General features: G+C 34.8%; 3 protein-coding genes across 3 annotated transcripts; 2 read left to right on the top strand and 1 right to left on the bottom strand.

Annotated features, from left to right (window-relative positions):
• Window positions 1–2,454, top strand: LOC143560006 (RPM1 interacting protein 13-like). The gene is made up of 3 exons (XM_077048415.1): window positions 1–270; window positions 710–796; window positions 2,263–2,454. Exons 1-3 carry the CDS (start codon window positions 1–3, stop codon window positions 2,389–2,391), a joined length of 486 nt encoding a protein of 161 aa, XP_076904530.1. The 3' UTR covers window positions 2,392–2,454.
• Window positions 2,455–6,456: 4,002 nt separating this feature from the next.
• On the top strand, window positions 6,457–8,756 carry LOC143559992 (nascent polypeptide-associated complex subunit alpha-like protein 2). Its single transcript, XM_077048403.1, has 4 exons — window positions 6,457–6,587; window positions 6,678–6,789; window positions 8,115–8,233; window positions 8,333–8,756. The coding sequence occupies exons 1-4, from the start codon at window positions 6,540–6,542 to the stop codon at window positions 8,681–8,683; spliced, it is 630 nt and encodes a 209-aa protein (XP_076904518.1). The 5' UTR covers window positions 6,457–6,539; the 3' UTR covers window positions 8,684–8,756.
• Window positions 8,757–9,514: 758 nt separating this feature from the next.
• LOC143559991 (peroxidase 5-like) lies at window positions 9,515–11,055 on the bottom strand. Its single transcript, XM_077048401.1, has 4 exons — window positions 10,843–11,055; window positions 10,519–10,710; window positions 10,034–10,196; window positions 9,515–9,965 (listed from the first exon to the last, which is right to left on the bottom strand). The coding sequence occupies exons 1-4, from the start codon at window positions 11,053–11,055 to the stop codon at window positions 9,556–9,558; spliced, it is 978 nt and encodes a 325-aa protein (XP_076904516.1). The 3' UTR covers window positions 9,515–9,555.
• Between the last annotated feature and the right edge of the window lie 3,605 nt (window positions 11,056–14,660).

The following is a 14,660-nucleotide window of genomic DNA, read 5'->3' as shown; positions in this document are numbered from 1 at the left end:
ATGGCGGATTCAATTCAAATCCTGTCAACACCCAAACGCAAACGCAAAACCCCACCAATTCAAATTCTAGACGATATCGATATCGCCGATGATTCGCCGTTACGACCAATCTTCTGTTTAAAGCGAAAGTCCGCCATTAAAGAGTTTGACGAGAAAGAAGACTGTTTCATTCTTGATTTCAACCCGGAAGAAGAACAAGATACGTTGAAATGCGATCTGGGTTTTCAAGATTCTTCGCCGGATATTTGTATGGTGGCTGAAAAGGGTCGGGTGAGATTTATAAATAAGGGTTGCAAACGGGTCGGGTCGGGTCGAAACGGGTCATGGGTCAGACGGGTTAGTGTCGAAACTGGTTAGGGTCGGAACGGGTTGATTAAAAAAGGGTTGTTTTGGTTCGGGTTGGAACGGGTCAGGGTCAAACGGGTTGGGTTGGGACGAAACGGGTCATGGGTCAGACAGGTTTGGATCGAAATGGGTCATGGGTCAGATGGGTTAGGGTTGAAACGGGTCATGGGTCAGACGGGTTAGGGTTGAAACGGGTCAGGATCGGAAATGTGTTAATTAAAAAATGGTTGTTTTGGTTCGGGTCGGAACGGGCCAGGGTCAAATGGGTCATGGGTTGGGACGAACGGGCCAGATTATATTATTCTTTTTTTGTTTTTAATTTATATTTTGAGTTATGATTTATATTTTGTGGATTTTGTTACAGGTGGCGTGTAGAGATTACCCGCATTCGAGACATTTGTGTGTGAAGCTTCCGTTTGAGAAGACGTCACACGACAGTTACTGTAAATTGGTAATTTACTATTTTTTTTTGTTAATTTTGATTGAAATGTATGAATTTGAAGCAGTGTTGTAGAAATTGTTGGACGATAGTCCAGCAGTGGGTATCGACGAGTGATAAATGAGAGTGGAATTTTATATGTAATTTTTCAGTTATAGATAGGGGTGGGATCCGGTACAAATAGATTATAACGTGAGAGACATACAGATGGCTTGAGTTATTATGATAACATTAGAGTAATTATTGCTATTAGGGGTATTCTTCGGGTTCGTTTTTCGAGTTTCGGGTTTTTCGGGTCGGGTTCTTCGGGTTTCAAAGTTTTAAATCTTGACCCGAAACCCAACCCAAATCTCTTATGGGTTTTTCGGGTTCGGGTAATTCGGGTTCGGGTTTTTTTCGGGTTGGGTTAATCGGGTTTCGAGTATCCTAGAAAACAAACAAAACAAAAGAAAAAAAAATTAAGAACAACTAAAATTAAAACAACATATTCTTCTTTGCTTATAACAAAATAATTAAATAACAAACCAACATAGCATGATAAAACAATTCAAAAGAAGAGTAAAACTAACTCGAGCCTTAATCATATTCAATCGGGCGTGATTTGGTTGTTCGATTTCGGTTGCTATTAGTAATAAACGGAAAACATAAATTAATAATAACAATCGATCCATAATAGTTAGAATGACAACAGTCAATTAGAGCTAGATTATGATAACTTTAGTGGCTAAGACTTAGCTTATTATACATAAAAATATATTTAATTTTAAAACTAGAAGTTTATTCGGGTTTTTTGGGTTAACCTGAAACTTATAAATCAAACCCGAGAACCAACCCAAATTACTTCGGTTCGGGTTAGTCTTTTATCGGGTTTGGGTTCTTCGGGTCGGGTTAGTTCGGGTATGGGTTTTTTCGGGTCGGGTTTCGGGTAAAAGTGACAGCCCTAATTGCTATGCTATCATTTTGTTTTTAAGTAGAGTTATTGTTACTGAACTAGTGTAATAGTAATTACTCTAGTTCGAAGGATATAGTGTAATGATGATTACTCTAGTGTTAATATAGTTAATCCAGTTACATGTATGCTATCACGTTAAAAGTGTTTGTATTTGATCCTAGCACCATATATAAATATTTACAAACTTGTTAATCAAATTGGATATATAAGTATGTTTTGCAAATACTTTTAAGTTTTTGACTGAAGTTTGACCAATTTTGACTGAAATTTGGCCAGGCAAATATTGTCTAAATTGGTCTATATCGGTCAAAAGATGTCAACCGGTCAAACTCTTTGAAGTATTTGAAAGATTATCCACATTAGTTATTAATCTAATCATATTAATAAGTTTAAAAAATTACATATAAAATTTTGAAAATCTTTTTGCATATAAAGTTCCAATCTGATTAATCCCTATTAATCGGTACCCTACCGCCTATCAAGTTCTACAACATTGACTCTAATATCACTGATTGTTTGATTGCAGTGCTACTGTTTTGTGTGTGATGTTGCCGCACCTTGCAAGTCATGGTCTGGTTATACTGGCCATTGTCATGCTATAGACACTGAAGGCTGGAAGGCTGCTAGGAAGGCGTTGCGAAAGGGTAGAACTTGAAGAACAAATGCCACTGGTTTTTTAATCATACTCATGTTCTTGTTTTGTGTTTATATGCTCTTAGTGACCTGGCCAAATCTCGGTGGCCCGGTTTTGCATGATCAACTGGCGGCTGTTTTTGATGATATACTCTATAATATGTAGCAGTAGTAGTATTTTTTTGTTATCTTTGTGACCAACTTAATGAATGTTGGTTAAGCAAGAATATTAAAGATAAGAAAATGAGCTTCTTTTGTGCCCTTTTGTCTTCAAAAGTGTGTATTCTCTTGTTAATGTGATTATAAATATGATTACATGAGTTGAATGTTAATAAAACACATAAAACATTGTTTTTAATTTTTTAGAAAGAGTTGCTATACTGTCTAAGAGTAGTGGTGATTTCTGAAATGACTTGAAGCATGATAGGAACACGTAACGCAAAATTATTAAGTTTGATGGTTAATAAGTTAAAACTGTTTTATGTATAGATCATGTATGATTGACTTGTCTAACTCGTTTAATAACCATACTAAACTTCAACCATCCAACAATTTTATGGTTTAATTATTACTTGTTAACCTATTACAACAAGTTTAGCCTATGGATGAAGATGCCTCTTTGGGTATTGGGCTTGATTGTGGGCCTAGCCCATTTGATGATGATATGAGACTAATCAGAGAAAAGACTAACCCGAATTCCCAAAGTAATTCGGGTTGGTTTTCGGGTTTGATTTATAAGTTTCATGTCAACATAAAAAACCCAAATAAACTTTTAGTTTTGAATTTCAATACATTTTTAGACATAATAGGCTCAGTCTCATAATCCGTCCCAAATCGTCTGTTGTCATTCCAATAATTATGGATCAATTTTTATTTTTAATTTGTGTTTTTCGTTTATTACTAATAGCAATGGTAATCAAATAACCAAGTCACGCCCGATTGAAGACGATTATGATTCAAGTTAGTTTTACTATTCTTTTGAATTGTTTTATCAAGTTATGTTGGTTTATTATTTGATTATTTGCATTACGAAGCAAAGAAAAATATGTTATCTTAATTTTAGCATCGAAGCTTTTATTTATTTTTTTTGTTTTTTGTTTGTTTTTTAGGATACTCGAAACCCAATTAACCCAACCCGAAAAAACCCGAATTACCAGTGAGAGATTTGGGTTGGGTTTCGGGTCAATAATTAAAACTTTAAAACCCAAAGAACCTGACCCAAAACCCGAAAAACAAACCGGAAGAACACCCCTACTGTGACATTCGTCAATTTCGGGTCTTGTTTGTATTCGTTTTTGTATTTGTTTATTATGTAAACCGACCCGATTTGTAAACCGAAACTTATGTTATAATCAAAATGATGGATTTATGTTACAATATTATTTCACACTTGTTGGGTCTTGAAAACATCATATTTTTATTTTTATTTATTTATTATTTATTTTTTTTTTTGTTGTTTTGGGGTTTTGTCATGATCCATTTTGCATGAAAACTCTTGTGTCTCACACCCATATTTGACCACCAACATTACCCTATATATACACCACATTTCCTCTTCATTTTCCCTTGCTACAACTCCAAAAAAGAAAAAACTCTCTCAAACATCAAAGATTCAAGGTTATCTTCTTAAGTGTTCTTGAAGGTTTTTTAGTCTTTCATCTTAATTAGTTTATGTAGCCTTATTAATACTTGTTTATGGTTGTGCAAAATATATATAATATACACCCCTTGTTTACCTTTGGTAGTTACTTCTCCGACTCCGGTCGGTGAGGTTTCGGACCTCATAAGGCAATGCTTCATGGAGGACTTCGTGTCCTTGATATATATACATCTATATAACGTGTTCATACATATTAATCTTGCTTATTTTAGTTTGTTGGTCATGTTTACAAGTTCCATGGTTATGGGTTTTTAAGAGTCTATGCTTCGGTTTAACCATAAATAGCTCTAAACCGTAAACCGAACTTTGTCACTAGTTTTGTTAAATAATTGTTTAAACATACTTATTGTTAGATCTAAGTTTCTAAAATCATTTTTACAAATTCTATGGTTATGGGTTTGTAGAATCTTACCTCGGTCTTAACCCGAAACACGATCCGAACCGAAAACCGAACTTCTGTTTAAAGACTTTATTGTTAACTTTTGGTTGTAAAACTTAAAGTATTTTTATTTGTACATTATTATACAAGTTCTTTAGTGTTTGGACATGTGGAAACCATCTATGAACTTGTTGTGAGATGGAAACCGAACCAAACCGATTCTTACTCGCTTAAGACACACAAGTGTGTGTGTTTTTTTAGCCATCAAGACTTGTATATTTCTTTAAAAATAGTTACAAATTGATTTTTAAATATTTTCTTAAGTACTTGGAAATGTTGGATCCAACTTGATCTCATAACAAATGTTTGGACCGACAAAACCGAACACTCGCTTAACGTGCGTTGTTAGTTCTAAAACAATGGAACTACATACTTGGTTAGGTCTTATTAAATTTTATTGAGTTATCTCATAACATTCAATATTTTGGAAAGTTGACTTTGGCTTTGACCAATTATCAAGACCCGAACCGATAACCCGAACACTCGATAAAAAAAACCGTTTTAGTATCTTTATTCCAAAGGGATTTGCATTCTTGCATTTTACCCACCTTATTACTTAACATAGGTTAAGTAAATATTAAGGTTAGATACTTTAACCCGGTTTCGAGCAAACTTACATTTTTAAAGGGTTATTGTTATAAATTCTTAAATAGTTACATTTTAAACCTTGAACTTTAATTATTTACATTTCTCAACATTTATTTTGTTTAAAGACCTTTAAGACAACCTTTCTAAATTCAAGACTTCTTTTCTTTTTAGGCATTGTGCGTTAAACTCGTCGTTCCGACAAATCTCCAAATTATCATCTTTCAAGTTTACTACTTGAAGGTGAGTACTTCATACCCCATTTTTCATCTTTTATTTTGGGGGTGACATTTAATACTTATTCAACAAAATGCTTTATATTTGAATCTTAAACCACAAACGTAGGTGTATACTTTACATAAATAATTGTTCGATTTGGTGTTCTATGCTTATATGCCTATGTGTTTATCGCTTTTGGTTGGTGGAACTATAAAATCCTAGACTATTTGGCATCCCCTTATAGCTAGGTTCGCTAATGTGTGTAGCGATATCTACTTATCCAAATTACCACTTTTATTTATCGTTTCGTATGCAAGTTTTGTGGCTATCTTTATTATATACTAATATGATTAAACTTATGAATTGCTCACCAACCTTTGTGTTGACAAACTTTATTTTATGAAATGTTGCAGGTTTGCATCTTGGTTGATTTATGATTGTGAAGAAAACGACATCAAAGACCTTAGGATGTTAGTAAAAATTAACAATATCAAATTTGCCATATTTTGTGATATCTTGTTTATGGTTATTTTATGGATAATTGTTATGTGACATTTTCGATGTTGTGAAATGAAATGAGTTCATTAAATACTGTCACTTTAATCAGTGTCATGTGCTTATGGACAATCGTTACACCTCGGCATGTTCCGCCGCCTTTGGTCGGGGTGTGACACCTACTCTTAGGAATGGTTTTGTGTAGTGAACTTTTAACTTATGACCAACTAAACACTTAAATAGAGGTGTACAAAATCGCCTTTTTACCTAAAACCGAACCGGTTTGGTCAACGGCTGGTCAAAACCGGTTTGACTCGAACCGGTTCGGTTTATAAACCAGTTTAGAAGCAAGATAGGCCGGCCTAGTCATGTAGGTTCGGTCCGGTTTATAAACCGGATTAACCGGTTTCAAAACCGGTTTAATAGATCGTAAGTGGAACCGACCTTGAAACTGACGATTTGGGTGAAACCGTTTTAAACCCAAACCGATTCTGTTTGGTTTGCCTAAAACCGGTCCCAAACCGGTTTTTTTTAACACCTCTAAACTAAATAACTAACAAGTAACATCCAACAAATCTCTTAAACCGTCTGATGACAAGTTGGGCCAGGCCCACAATCAAGCCCAATACCCAAAAGCCCACCAACCACAAAACTCTAAAGAGCAAAACCCGCATCTCTATATCACATTATCACCTCACACCATTTCATTTCTGTCCAAGATTATTATTATTATTATCCACACCAATCCTCTACACTTCACTACCAATTAAAGATGCCAGGACCCGTGGTTGAAGAAATCGAATCAGAGAAGCAAACCCAGGTAATTTCAAGATTCAAGATTCAATCTTTATGGGTCAAGATTCAATCTTTATGAATCAAGATTCAATTTTTATGGTTGGTGTGATTGCAGGAAGAGGTTCCAGTGGTTGAGGGTGTGTTGGAGGATGTTAAGGAAGAAGATGACCACAATGAAGATGATGATTCTGATGATGATGAGGATGATAAGGAAGATGGTGCTCAAGGTAGTTTTTTTTTTTTTTTTGTTTTTTTAGGGGTTTTTTAAATTAAGTTTATTTTTTGTGGGTTTGGATTTGGGGTTTGAAAGGTTGTTTGGATTTGGGATTTAGGGTTTGGAAATGATTGTGTCCAAACACTAAAGATTAAAGATGATTTAATCAGTTTTAAATCCTACATCCAAACACCCATGGATTCATTTTTTAATATTTTTGAATCTTGAACAATAATATTAAAAGCTGTTATCTTTGGTAACATTTGTTAAATTCATGTTTATGGTGTGTTTGGATTTGAGATTTGGAAATGAATATGTCCAAACACTATTATGTGTTATTTTGGATGTTTAGATTTTATGATTAATTAAATTAAAATTCAAAGACCTTTGGATTTATTTTAGTTTTTTTGAATTTTTAATTAATTGATTAAATTTGCAATATTTTGGTGGTTAAGATAGTTTGTTTAGGTAACCTAGTTTTAGGGTTTTATAGAGGGGTGTAAGCGAGCCGAACCGAGCTCAAGCTTAACTAGGCTCGAGTTTGGCTCGTTTTGAACTCTATTTATAGCTCAAGCTTCGGTTGTTTACTGTGTATTAATTAATTTTTATATATTTATTGTTTTTGTATATTATTTTTTTAATTATAATTTTATTTATAACATAAGGTTAACAATATATATATATATATATGTATATATATTAGTTTGCAACTGTTATATATATATATATATAAATTATATAAATGGCATGCTCATTTAGGCTTGCGAGCCTGGTTGAGTTCGATAACTTTAGCTCAGGCTTGTTTAAGCCTGGCTTGATTGAGCTTTTTCATAAGCTGATCTCGAGTAGCTTGCAAGCAGATTGGCTCGTTTGCACTTCTAGTTTTATGTGCATCCCTTTTGTGGTTTTACATGTAAAAGGTGTTTGGATTTTGAGTTTCGGAACTAATTATAACTTGTTTTATTTTGGATATTCAAGATTTTAAGTTTTAAATCCACATCCAAACACCTTTAATTAATATCAGTAATTTTTAATTTCCAACTAATTGATGATAGTTATAATCTTTTATCACTTTTTTTGTGTTCTTTATTTTATAACCAATTCTATATCTAGCATCCAAACATTATTTTATTTTTTTTGAGTGTCTTGAATCTTCAGTTAATTGATAAAAGTTGTAATCTTTTATCAAGTTTTGGTGTTCTTTTTTTGATACTCAATTTTAAATCCCACATTCAAATACCCGTGGATTCATTTTTTGTATCTTGAATCTTCTTGCTTAAAGTTGTGACATTTTATCACATTTTTGTTTTCATTTTTACTAATTGAAATAATATTCAGGTGGGAGTGAGAGTTCCAAGCAAAGCAGGAGTGAGAAGAAGAGCCGAAAGGCGATGTTGAAACTCGGAATGAAACCAATTCTTGGTGTTAGCAGGGTCACCATCAAAAGAGCCAAGAATGTAATATTCTTTTAATTTTATTTTAATAATAATCAATTTTATTTTTTTTGTTGTATTATGCGGTTATTAACGGTCGACTTTTGGCTTGAAACAATGCAGATCATGTTTTTCATCTCGAAGCCCGATGTATTCAAAAGCCCGAACTCAGAAACCTATGTCATATTCGGCGAAGCAAAGATCGAGGACCTGAGCTCACAGTTGCAGACTCAAGCTGCTCAACAGTTCAGAATGCCCGACATGGGCTCGGTTATGAACAAGCCTGAGATTTCAGCGGCAGCAGCTGCAGCTCAGGCTGATGAGGAAGAAGAGGAGGTTGACGAGGCGGGTGTGGAGCCACGTGACATTGATCTTGTGATGACTCAAGCCGGTGTCACCAGGCCCAAGGCGGTTAAGGCTCTCAAGGCTCACAGCGGTGACATAGTCAGCGCTATCATGGAGCTCACCAATTAGGTAGAGAATCTTTTGATTTGTGGTTTTTGAATGAGTTTGGTTATTATTGTTATGCAGAATTTTAATTGGAAGATTATATTATTAAAATTTCTAGCTATTTGAATTGTTATTGTTATGTGTTTTGCTTTTTTAATGTAAGCAAGTTTTTGTTTTTGCACCTACTGTGTTAAGACTTGAATAATCTAAGGATTAGATGATAAAGTCTATTACTTTATAAGTCTTTTATGTCTTTGACTTTTGACCCAATCGGATTTTAGACGTTTTGGTTCTAATTAGAGCCCGTTCAAAAATCTCGTGTTTTTATTAAGGCTGTAAACGAACTGAACTTTTTTTTGTTTATGTTCGTTCATTTAATAAATGAATGAGTATGAACACGGAATTTTATTTGATTAATTAAATGAATAAAAGGCTCCGTTCGTTAAATAGAGTTCGTGAACGTTCGTTTGTTTATTTTTGTTTAATTAATTAGTTCTAAGTTCTTAACTTGATTTATGTTTTGGCTGGTTATGTATTATGTTTAGGATTAAAAATGTTTTTTATTTTCAAGTTTATTTATGTTTATTTGTGTTCATTTATGTAATTATGTTTGTGTTTCTCTCTTTGCGTATGTTTAAGAAATTAACGAACACAAATGAACATGAACTTCAACTTTTTAATGAACGAACACCGACAAGAAACACAATTCAGTATGTGTTTGTAAACTGTTCTATTGTCCGGTAAATTCTTAATGAGTGAACACGAACAAGGTCTCATCTAGTTTTGTTCGCTTGTTCAACGTTTTCTTGATTATTTTTGCAAATTTATTATACATTTGAACTGAAAATACAAAGTTTATTAGCATAATTCACACTATTGGTGTCTCGCGATCTTTATTATTTATTTATCACTCGGCAGTTTAACCGAATCTCGCCTTGTTCATCCGTGATAACACCAATCTTTCCCATCTTCACCATTGCATCCGCAAACTTACTCTTCCATCCCAACGGGTTCATAGCGTGTTCGTGCACTTGGTCTGCAGTCGACGTGCTCGTGAGTAACAAATGGTCAGATGTGAATAATCCTCTATTATTCAACACATCCACATAATAACCCGTGTCGCTTACAGTTGGTGAACTCGGGTTCATGGGTACCACCAAATTCGCATTACTATTTTTCGGGCATTCTTGTTTTAACTTGCTAGCGTATAACGGGTTCAAACTTGGGTCGGTGTTTACTGTAGAGTTGAAATTGTATAGCCTGCTGGTAAAGGAAGTGCAGTGTGATCGGCCGATAGTATGCGCACCTGTAATAAATAAGTGATATTAGGGAGTGGGTCGAAACGGGCTGAGGTTAAGTTGAAGGATGGCTTACCGGATAGAGTAACCATTTCTTCTTTGCTCAACCCGTGGGTTGAAAATGACTGAGTGAGTTGGGCTAGGCTAGACGTTGCGGGTGGCAATGCTTGCGTGTCGGCTATTTGTGATACTCTACCGTCTCTTCTTCCAGCCGGGACATCATACCAGAGCCCGCCAGACTGCAATAACAATTACACGTATGATTAGGGGTGTGCGTGAGTCGGTTTTGAACCAAAATCGAACTAAGAAGGCACCTTAAAAAAAAAACTTTAAAACTTTTGGTTTTGATTTGGTTCGATTTTTTATTCGGTTAATAAATCATGGTTCGGTTACCGCTCGGTTATTTTGGTTTCATTCACATTATTTTGGCCCGGTTGAGACCAAAAGTTCTGTATCGGCTTTGGTATTGGACTAAATTGTGGGGTTGGGCTTAAATGGCCTTGGTCTAAGAAAGTTGTCCAGGACCGGGCTTTCGGGCCAGGAAGTTTTCATTTTCCTTACTATTTCGAAACTATCTCTTGCTGCAAATGCAACTATATCAGCACACGAAACAACCCCGGGACACAACGCTTCGAGCCTAGCTTTTGCATTATCAATAACATTAAACCCGCGCAAACTCGGGCTATTTGCGGGTGAATCTTTCTCCGCTTGGTTTGAAGGAGTCGAGTCTATCAAGACCGACCCGTCACAACCCTGCTAACAACAAACAAACTCATATTAATAAAAAATATTTGCATCAATGATCAATCCGACCCGGCCCAGCCCGATCCATTTTAATTTCAGCCCATTTTAACTTGTTACCAAACCGGCCCGAACAAGACTCACCCACACAAAACAATCGTGAAAATGCATTCTAACGAGGCCCGCTGGAAGACCCTTGTCTTGCAAGCAGGCTTTACTCACTTCCTCTTTGACCATATACTCAGCCGCAGAGCATGAGCCCGAATAGAAACCGACTTGAAGCCCGGCTCGTGAGTGTGCAAAACATCCTAATAAAATGATTAAAGTATAGATATGAGACAATATTATGGAACACATGTTTAGTATGATAGACTAATGGTAATGGGCTTATTTATAAAGTAATATTTGTGTTATAGTAATATTATTTGAGAGCATGCTATAATGCATCAGCAAAATGCTTAAATGATGGGCTTTGACTTGGTCAACAAGCATATAATCAGGAAAATGGGCCAGGGTCTATGAATTTTGAATATGTGAGAAGTTGAGAGTTAGTAGTAGTAGATAGTGTCATGTTAATTGATTGAAGGTGACATTTTGCATTAAATCCAAGAGAAGTTGTTAGCCATGAGATTGACATCGCGCCTAACCTTAGACGGCTAATGAACGAGTCGGATAACATGTCAAAATGGGTCCGGGTCAACAAGTTTTTGACCAAAATGAACTTGTGTTGAAATGAGTCGTTTTAGACTTTTAGTGGTAAAAAGTACTAGAACGGGTTCGTCAGCCCGCTTTCTTTCGGCTAGTGGTGAGGGTGTCATGTAAGTCAAGCAAGAATTACACAAGGAAGAAATAACAACGGGGTTGTCGGTCCCAGTTACCACGTAAGATAGGCATGTAAACGAACCAACGAACACGAACAAGGGCATGTTCGTGTTCGTTCATTTAACTTAAACGAACACGAACGTGAACGTGAATACTTAATCGAATGCATATTTTGTGTTTGTGCTTGTTAATTTAAAAAATGAACATGTTCGTGTTCGTTTATGTCCGTTTGTTTAAGTTCTAAACGAACAGTTCACGGACATTAACAAACATAATGAACAAATATAAAACCATTAAGTAGATGACTCTTCAAGATAATTTTTAATTATTTTCTATTGATATGCAAACGAACATAAATAAACGGACATAGATGAACATAAATAAACGAACATTCACGAACATAAATGAACCAACGCAACATGTGTTCAAGTTCATTCCTTTAATTAAACGAACACAAAAAAATTGTTCATGTTCGTTCGTTTAATAAATAAACGAACATAAACAAACTTCCCGCCTAACGGTTCACGAACAGTTCACTGAATGCTCGGTTCGTTTACAGGCCTCACGAAAGAACTAGCTTACGAAGATCTACGCAACAATGGCCACAACGACTAATATCCAAATAGCAACGACGAAGATCTCGCTTAGAAATGCTTTGTTTTATGCTTTTAAGCTTAAGAATCATTTCAAATCTCTATCTTTTTTAATTATTGAAAAAAAATACTGTTGTTTCAAACCGGTTTCAACGATTAAAACCAACCCGTTTTGACCCAAAATCCGGTTTATACACCTCTACATTGGGCCGGGCCGGGCCGGGCCGAGATTCTCTGTAGATTGCACTATTAGAGTTGAAGGGTAGAAGACAAAGATGGATCAGCATGTCACCATATTAAGTGTCAGTTTACATAGATTCATGTCACTTCACATTTTAATACATTATCAGCTTATGTTATTGCCTTCAAACATGTTTTATTTGCTTCAAATTGAAACATCACTTGTGCACATGTATTCTGTTGTTTCAAATCATCTATAATTGTTACTACTAAACAAAAATGGGATCCATTAATATTCACCAAAAAGTTAAAATACCAAGAGAAAATAATAATAATAATAATAATAATAATAATAATAATAATAATAATAATAATAAACTTGTTTACATGACACATGATAGACTAATTTAAGTACATAATTTTTTTAAGAGTAAACTGCGGTTTTTGTCCCTGTGGTTTGCCCAAATCTGCGGTTTTAGTCCAATAGTTTCAAATTTGCGATTTTCATTCATGTGGTTTCATTTAACTTGCAATTAAACCCGATCACACTAACCCCGTTAAGTCTGGCCGTTAAACCCATCAGCGAGCCCCTCACGTGGGTGGCATTTTTGTCCTTTTTTTTCTCAAATACACCCCAGGCTCTCATGTGAGGGAGCTTGCGAATTAGAACTGTGGTTTATTTGGGGAGAAAAAGGCCAAAACTGCCCCTCACGTGAACGACCAGACTTAACGGGGGTTAGTGTGATCGGGTTTAATTGCAAGTGAAATGAAACCATAGGGACGGAAATCACAAATTTGAAGCCACTGGACTAAAACCGCAGATTTGGACAAACCACATGAATGAAAACCGCAATTTACTCTTTTTTTTTAAAAAAAATCATATTTCACATTGATTTTCGGTAGCCCATAGACTATTTTTTGACGAATCAGCGATAGATTTCAAGGGTTAGATTTCAGATAAGATTTCATTCAAGGCTTTTCAGACTTGTCAATGAGTTTATATATGCGACATATGTACCATCGATGATGCGTCAGAAATCTTAAAGGTGAGATTTTTAGTATATTATATCCCAACATTATAAAAAATAATATAACAACCATACCCAGTAAAATCTCATCTGCTGTCAGACTAAAACAAAAAACAATACAAAGACAAAAATGTTTTTATTGCTCGGAAGTGAACCGCTCTTCATAGTTCATGCATACATAAAGTCATTTACATAGAGGATACTAATAGGAATCAACTTTAACAAGAGATCTGTAAGAACCGTATAAACGCATAAGCACATAGTTAATGCTACGTACAAGTAACAAGCAATAGCACATAACGTAGTTATATTATATCCGCATAATCACATGAGATAATAACTGATCAAAAGAAAACCAGAAAAAAAGAAGAATCAGTGGAAGATGTTGACGACGACGATGATGAAGACGAGGATGTGATCGTTGCACTTAACCGTGGCAACAATTGTTGCGCGGCAATAACCATTATCATCTGGAGTTCTTCAAGAATATTTAACATGGCACCAACTCTCAACATCTTGTCTGCTCTTGTGTGTATCATTGTAGTATGCAGTGATGGGGCATAATATATATACATACATAAACAAATTTTTATAATAAAATACAAAAGGAAATGGGAAACAATGCAATATCTAAATTACTTAATACATGGTTACCTTTGACATTTATTAACAAGAAGAAATTTGGGTTGATTCGAACACAACCCGTTTAACCCATTTATCGAAAAATAAAATAAAAGCAACACTGATATAATTTAGAGTTGGCAAAGTAAATGAGTAATATAAATAGTTTTTTGAAACATATTAAAAAACTTGTAGAAGAATTGGAAATGGCAAGTGTATGTGTATCTTAAGAAAAATGGAAATAAAAATATAATTAATTTTATTAGTACTTATACAGGTTAACGGGTCAACCCATTTTGTTCAAGTCAACCTGAACCCGACATTTTTTTTTTTTTTTTTTGAATGAGTTGTGTTAGTCGACTCAAAACCTTTTCTTTTTGTGTCAGGTTTGGGCCATGTCAACAATTTCCGCCCCTAATAAATGCAACGATTCAGAAACTTGACAACTCTAACAGTTAACACAAAATGTAACAAGAACAACACATGTATTTGGCTATTTGGGCTTTTAAATCGTTTAATCATGCATCCTAGTACACGTTTGAGCAAATAGACAAGAAAATAGCTAAAAAAATATCAAACAATAAAAAGAAAGTCGTTTTTATAGGCCAAATGTCCATATAACGGGCAGTTAATCCGTATCTAACACAAGAGCTCGTTGTTGAAAGAACTTGTTACGATACAAAAAGGGGTTAAGAGGTTCTTATAAGTTATTGTTTTA

The sequence above is a fragment of the Bidens hawaiensis genome, unplaced genomic scaffold (assembly GCF_021521415.1).
Source record: "Bidens hawaiensis isolate Kalapana, Puna unplaced genomic scaffold, B.hawaiensis_p1.1 tig00020148_1, whole genome shotgun sequence".
NCBI classification, from domain to species: Eukaryota; Viridiplantae; Streptophyta; class Magnoliopsida; order Asterales; family Asteraceae; genus Bidens; species Bidens hawaiensis.
The sequence above is the reverse complement of the archived record's forward strand: the minus strand, read 5'-3'. Positions and strand labels throughout refer to the sequence as shown.

Excerpts from the sequence above, each read along its gene's own strand:
- LOC143560006 (XM_077048415.1), top strand. The coding sequence starts at position 1 with ATGGCGGATTCAATTCAAATCCTGTCAACACCCAAACGCAAACGCAAA. Across the intron at positions 271-709 it reads TGGTGGCTGAAAAGGGTCGG|GTGGCGTGTAGAGATTACCC; the intron begins GTGAGATTTATA and ends ATTTTGTTACAG. Across the intron at positions 797-2,262 it reads ACGACAGTTACTGTAAATTG|TGCTACTGTTTTGTGTGTGA; the intron begins GTAATTTACTAT and ends GTTTGATTGCAG.
- LOC143559992 (XM_077048403.1), top strand. The coding sequence starts at position 6,540 with ATGCCAGGACCCGTGGTTGAAGAAATCGAATCAGAGAAGCAAACCCAG. Across the intron at positions 6,790-8,114 it reads TAAGGAAGATGGTGCTCAAG|GTGGGAGTGAGAGTTCCAAG; the intron begins GTAGTTTTTTTT and ends AATAATATTCAG. Across the intron at positions 8,234-8,332 it reads CCATCAAAAGAGCCAAGAAT|ATCATGTTTTTCATCTCGAA; the intron begins GTAATATTCTTT and ends GAAACAATGCAG.
- LOC143559991 (XM_077048401.1), bottom strand. The coding sequence starts at position 11,055 with ATGTGTTCCATAATATTGTCTCATATCTATACTTTAATCATTTTATTA. Across the intron at positions 10,711-10,842 it reads TTCACGATTGTTTTGTGTGG|GGTTGTGACGGGTCGGTCTT; the intron begins GTGAGTCTTGTT and ends TGTTGTTAGCAG. Across the intron at positions 10,197-10,518 it reads CAAGAGATAGTTTCGAAATA|TCTGGCGGGCTCTGGTATGA; the intron begins GTAAGGAAAATG and ends TTGTTATTGCAG.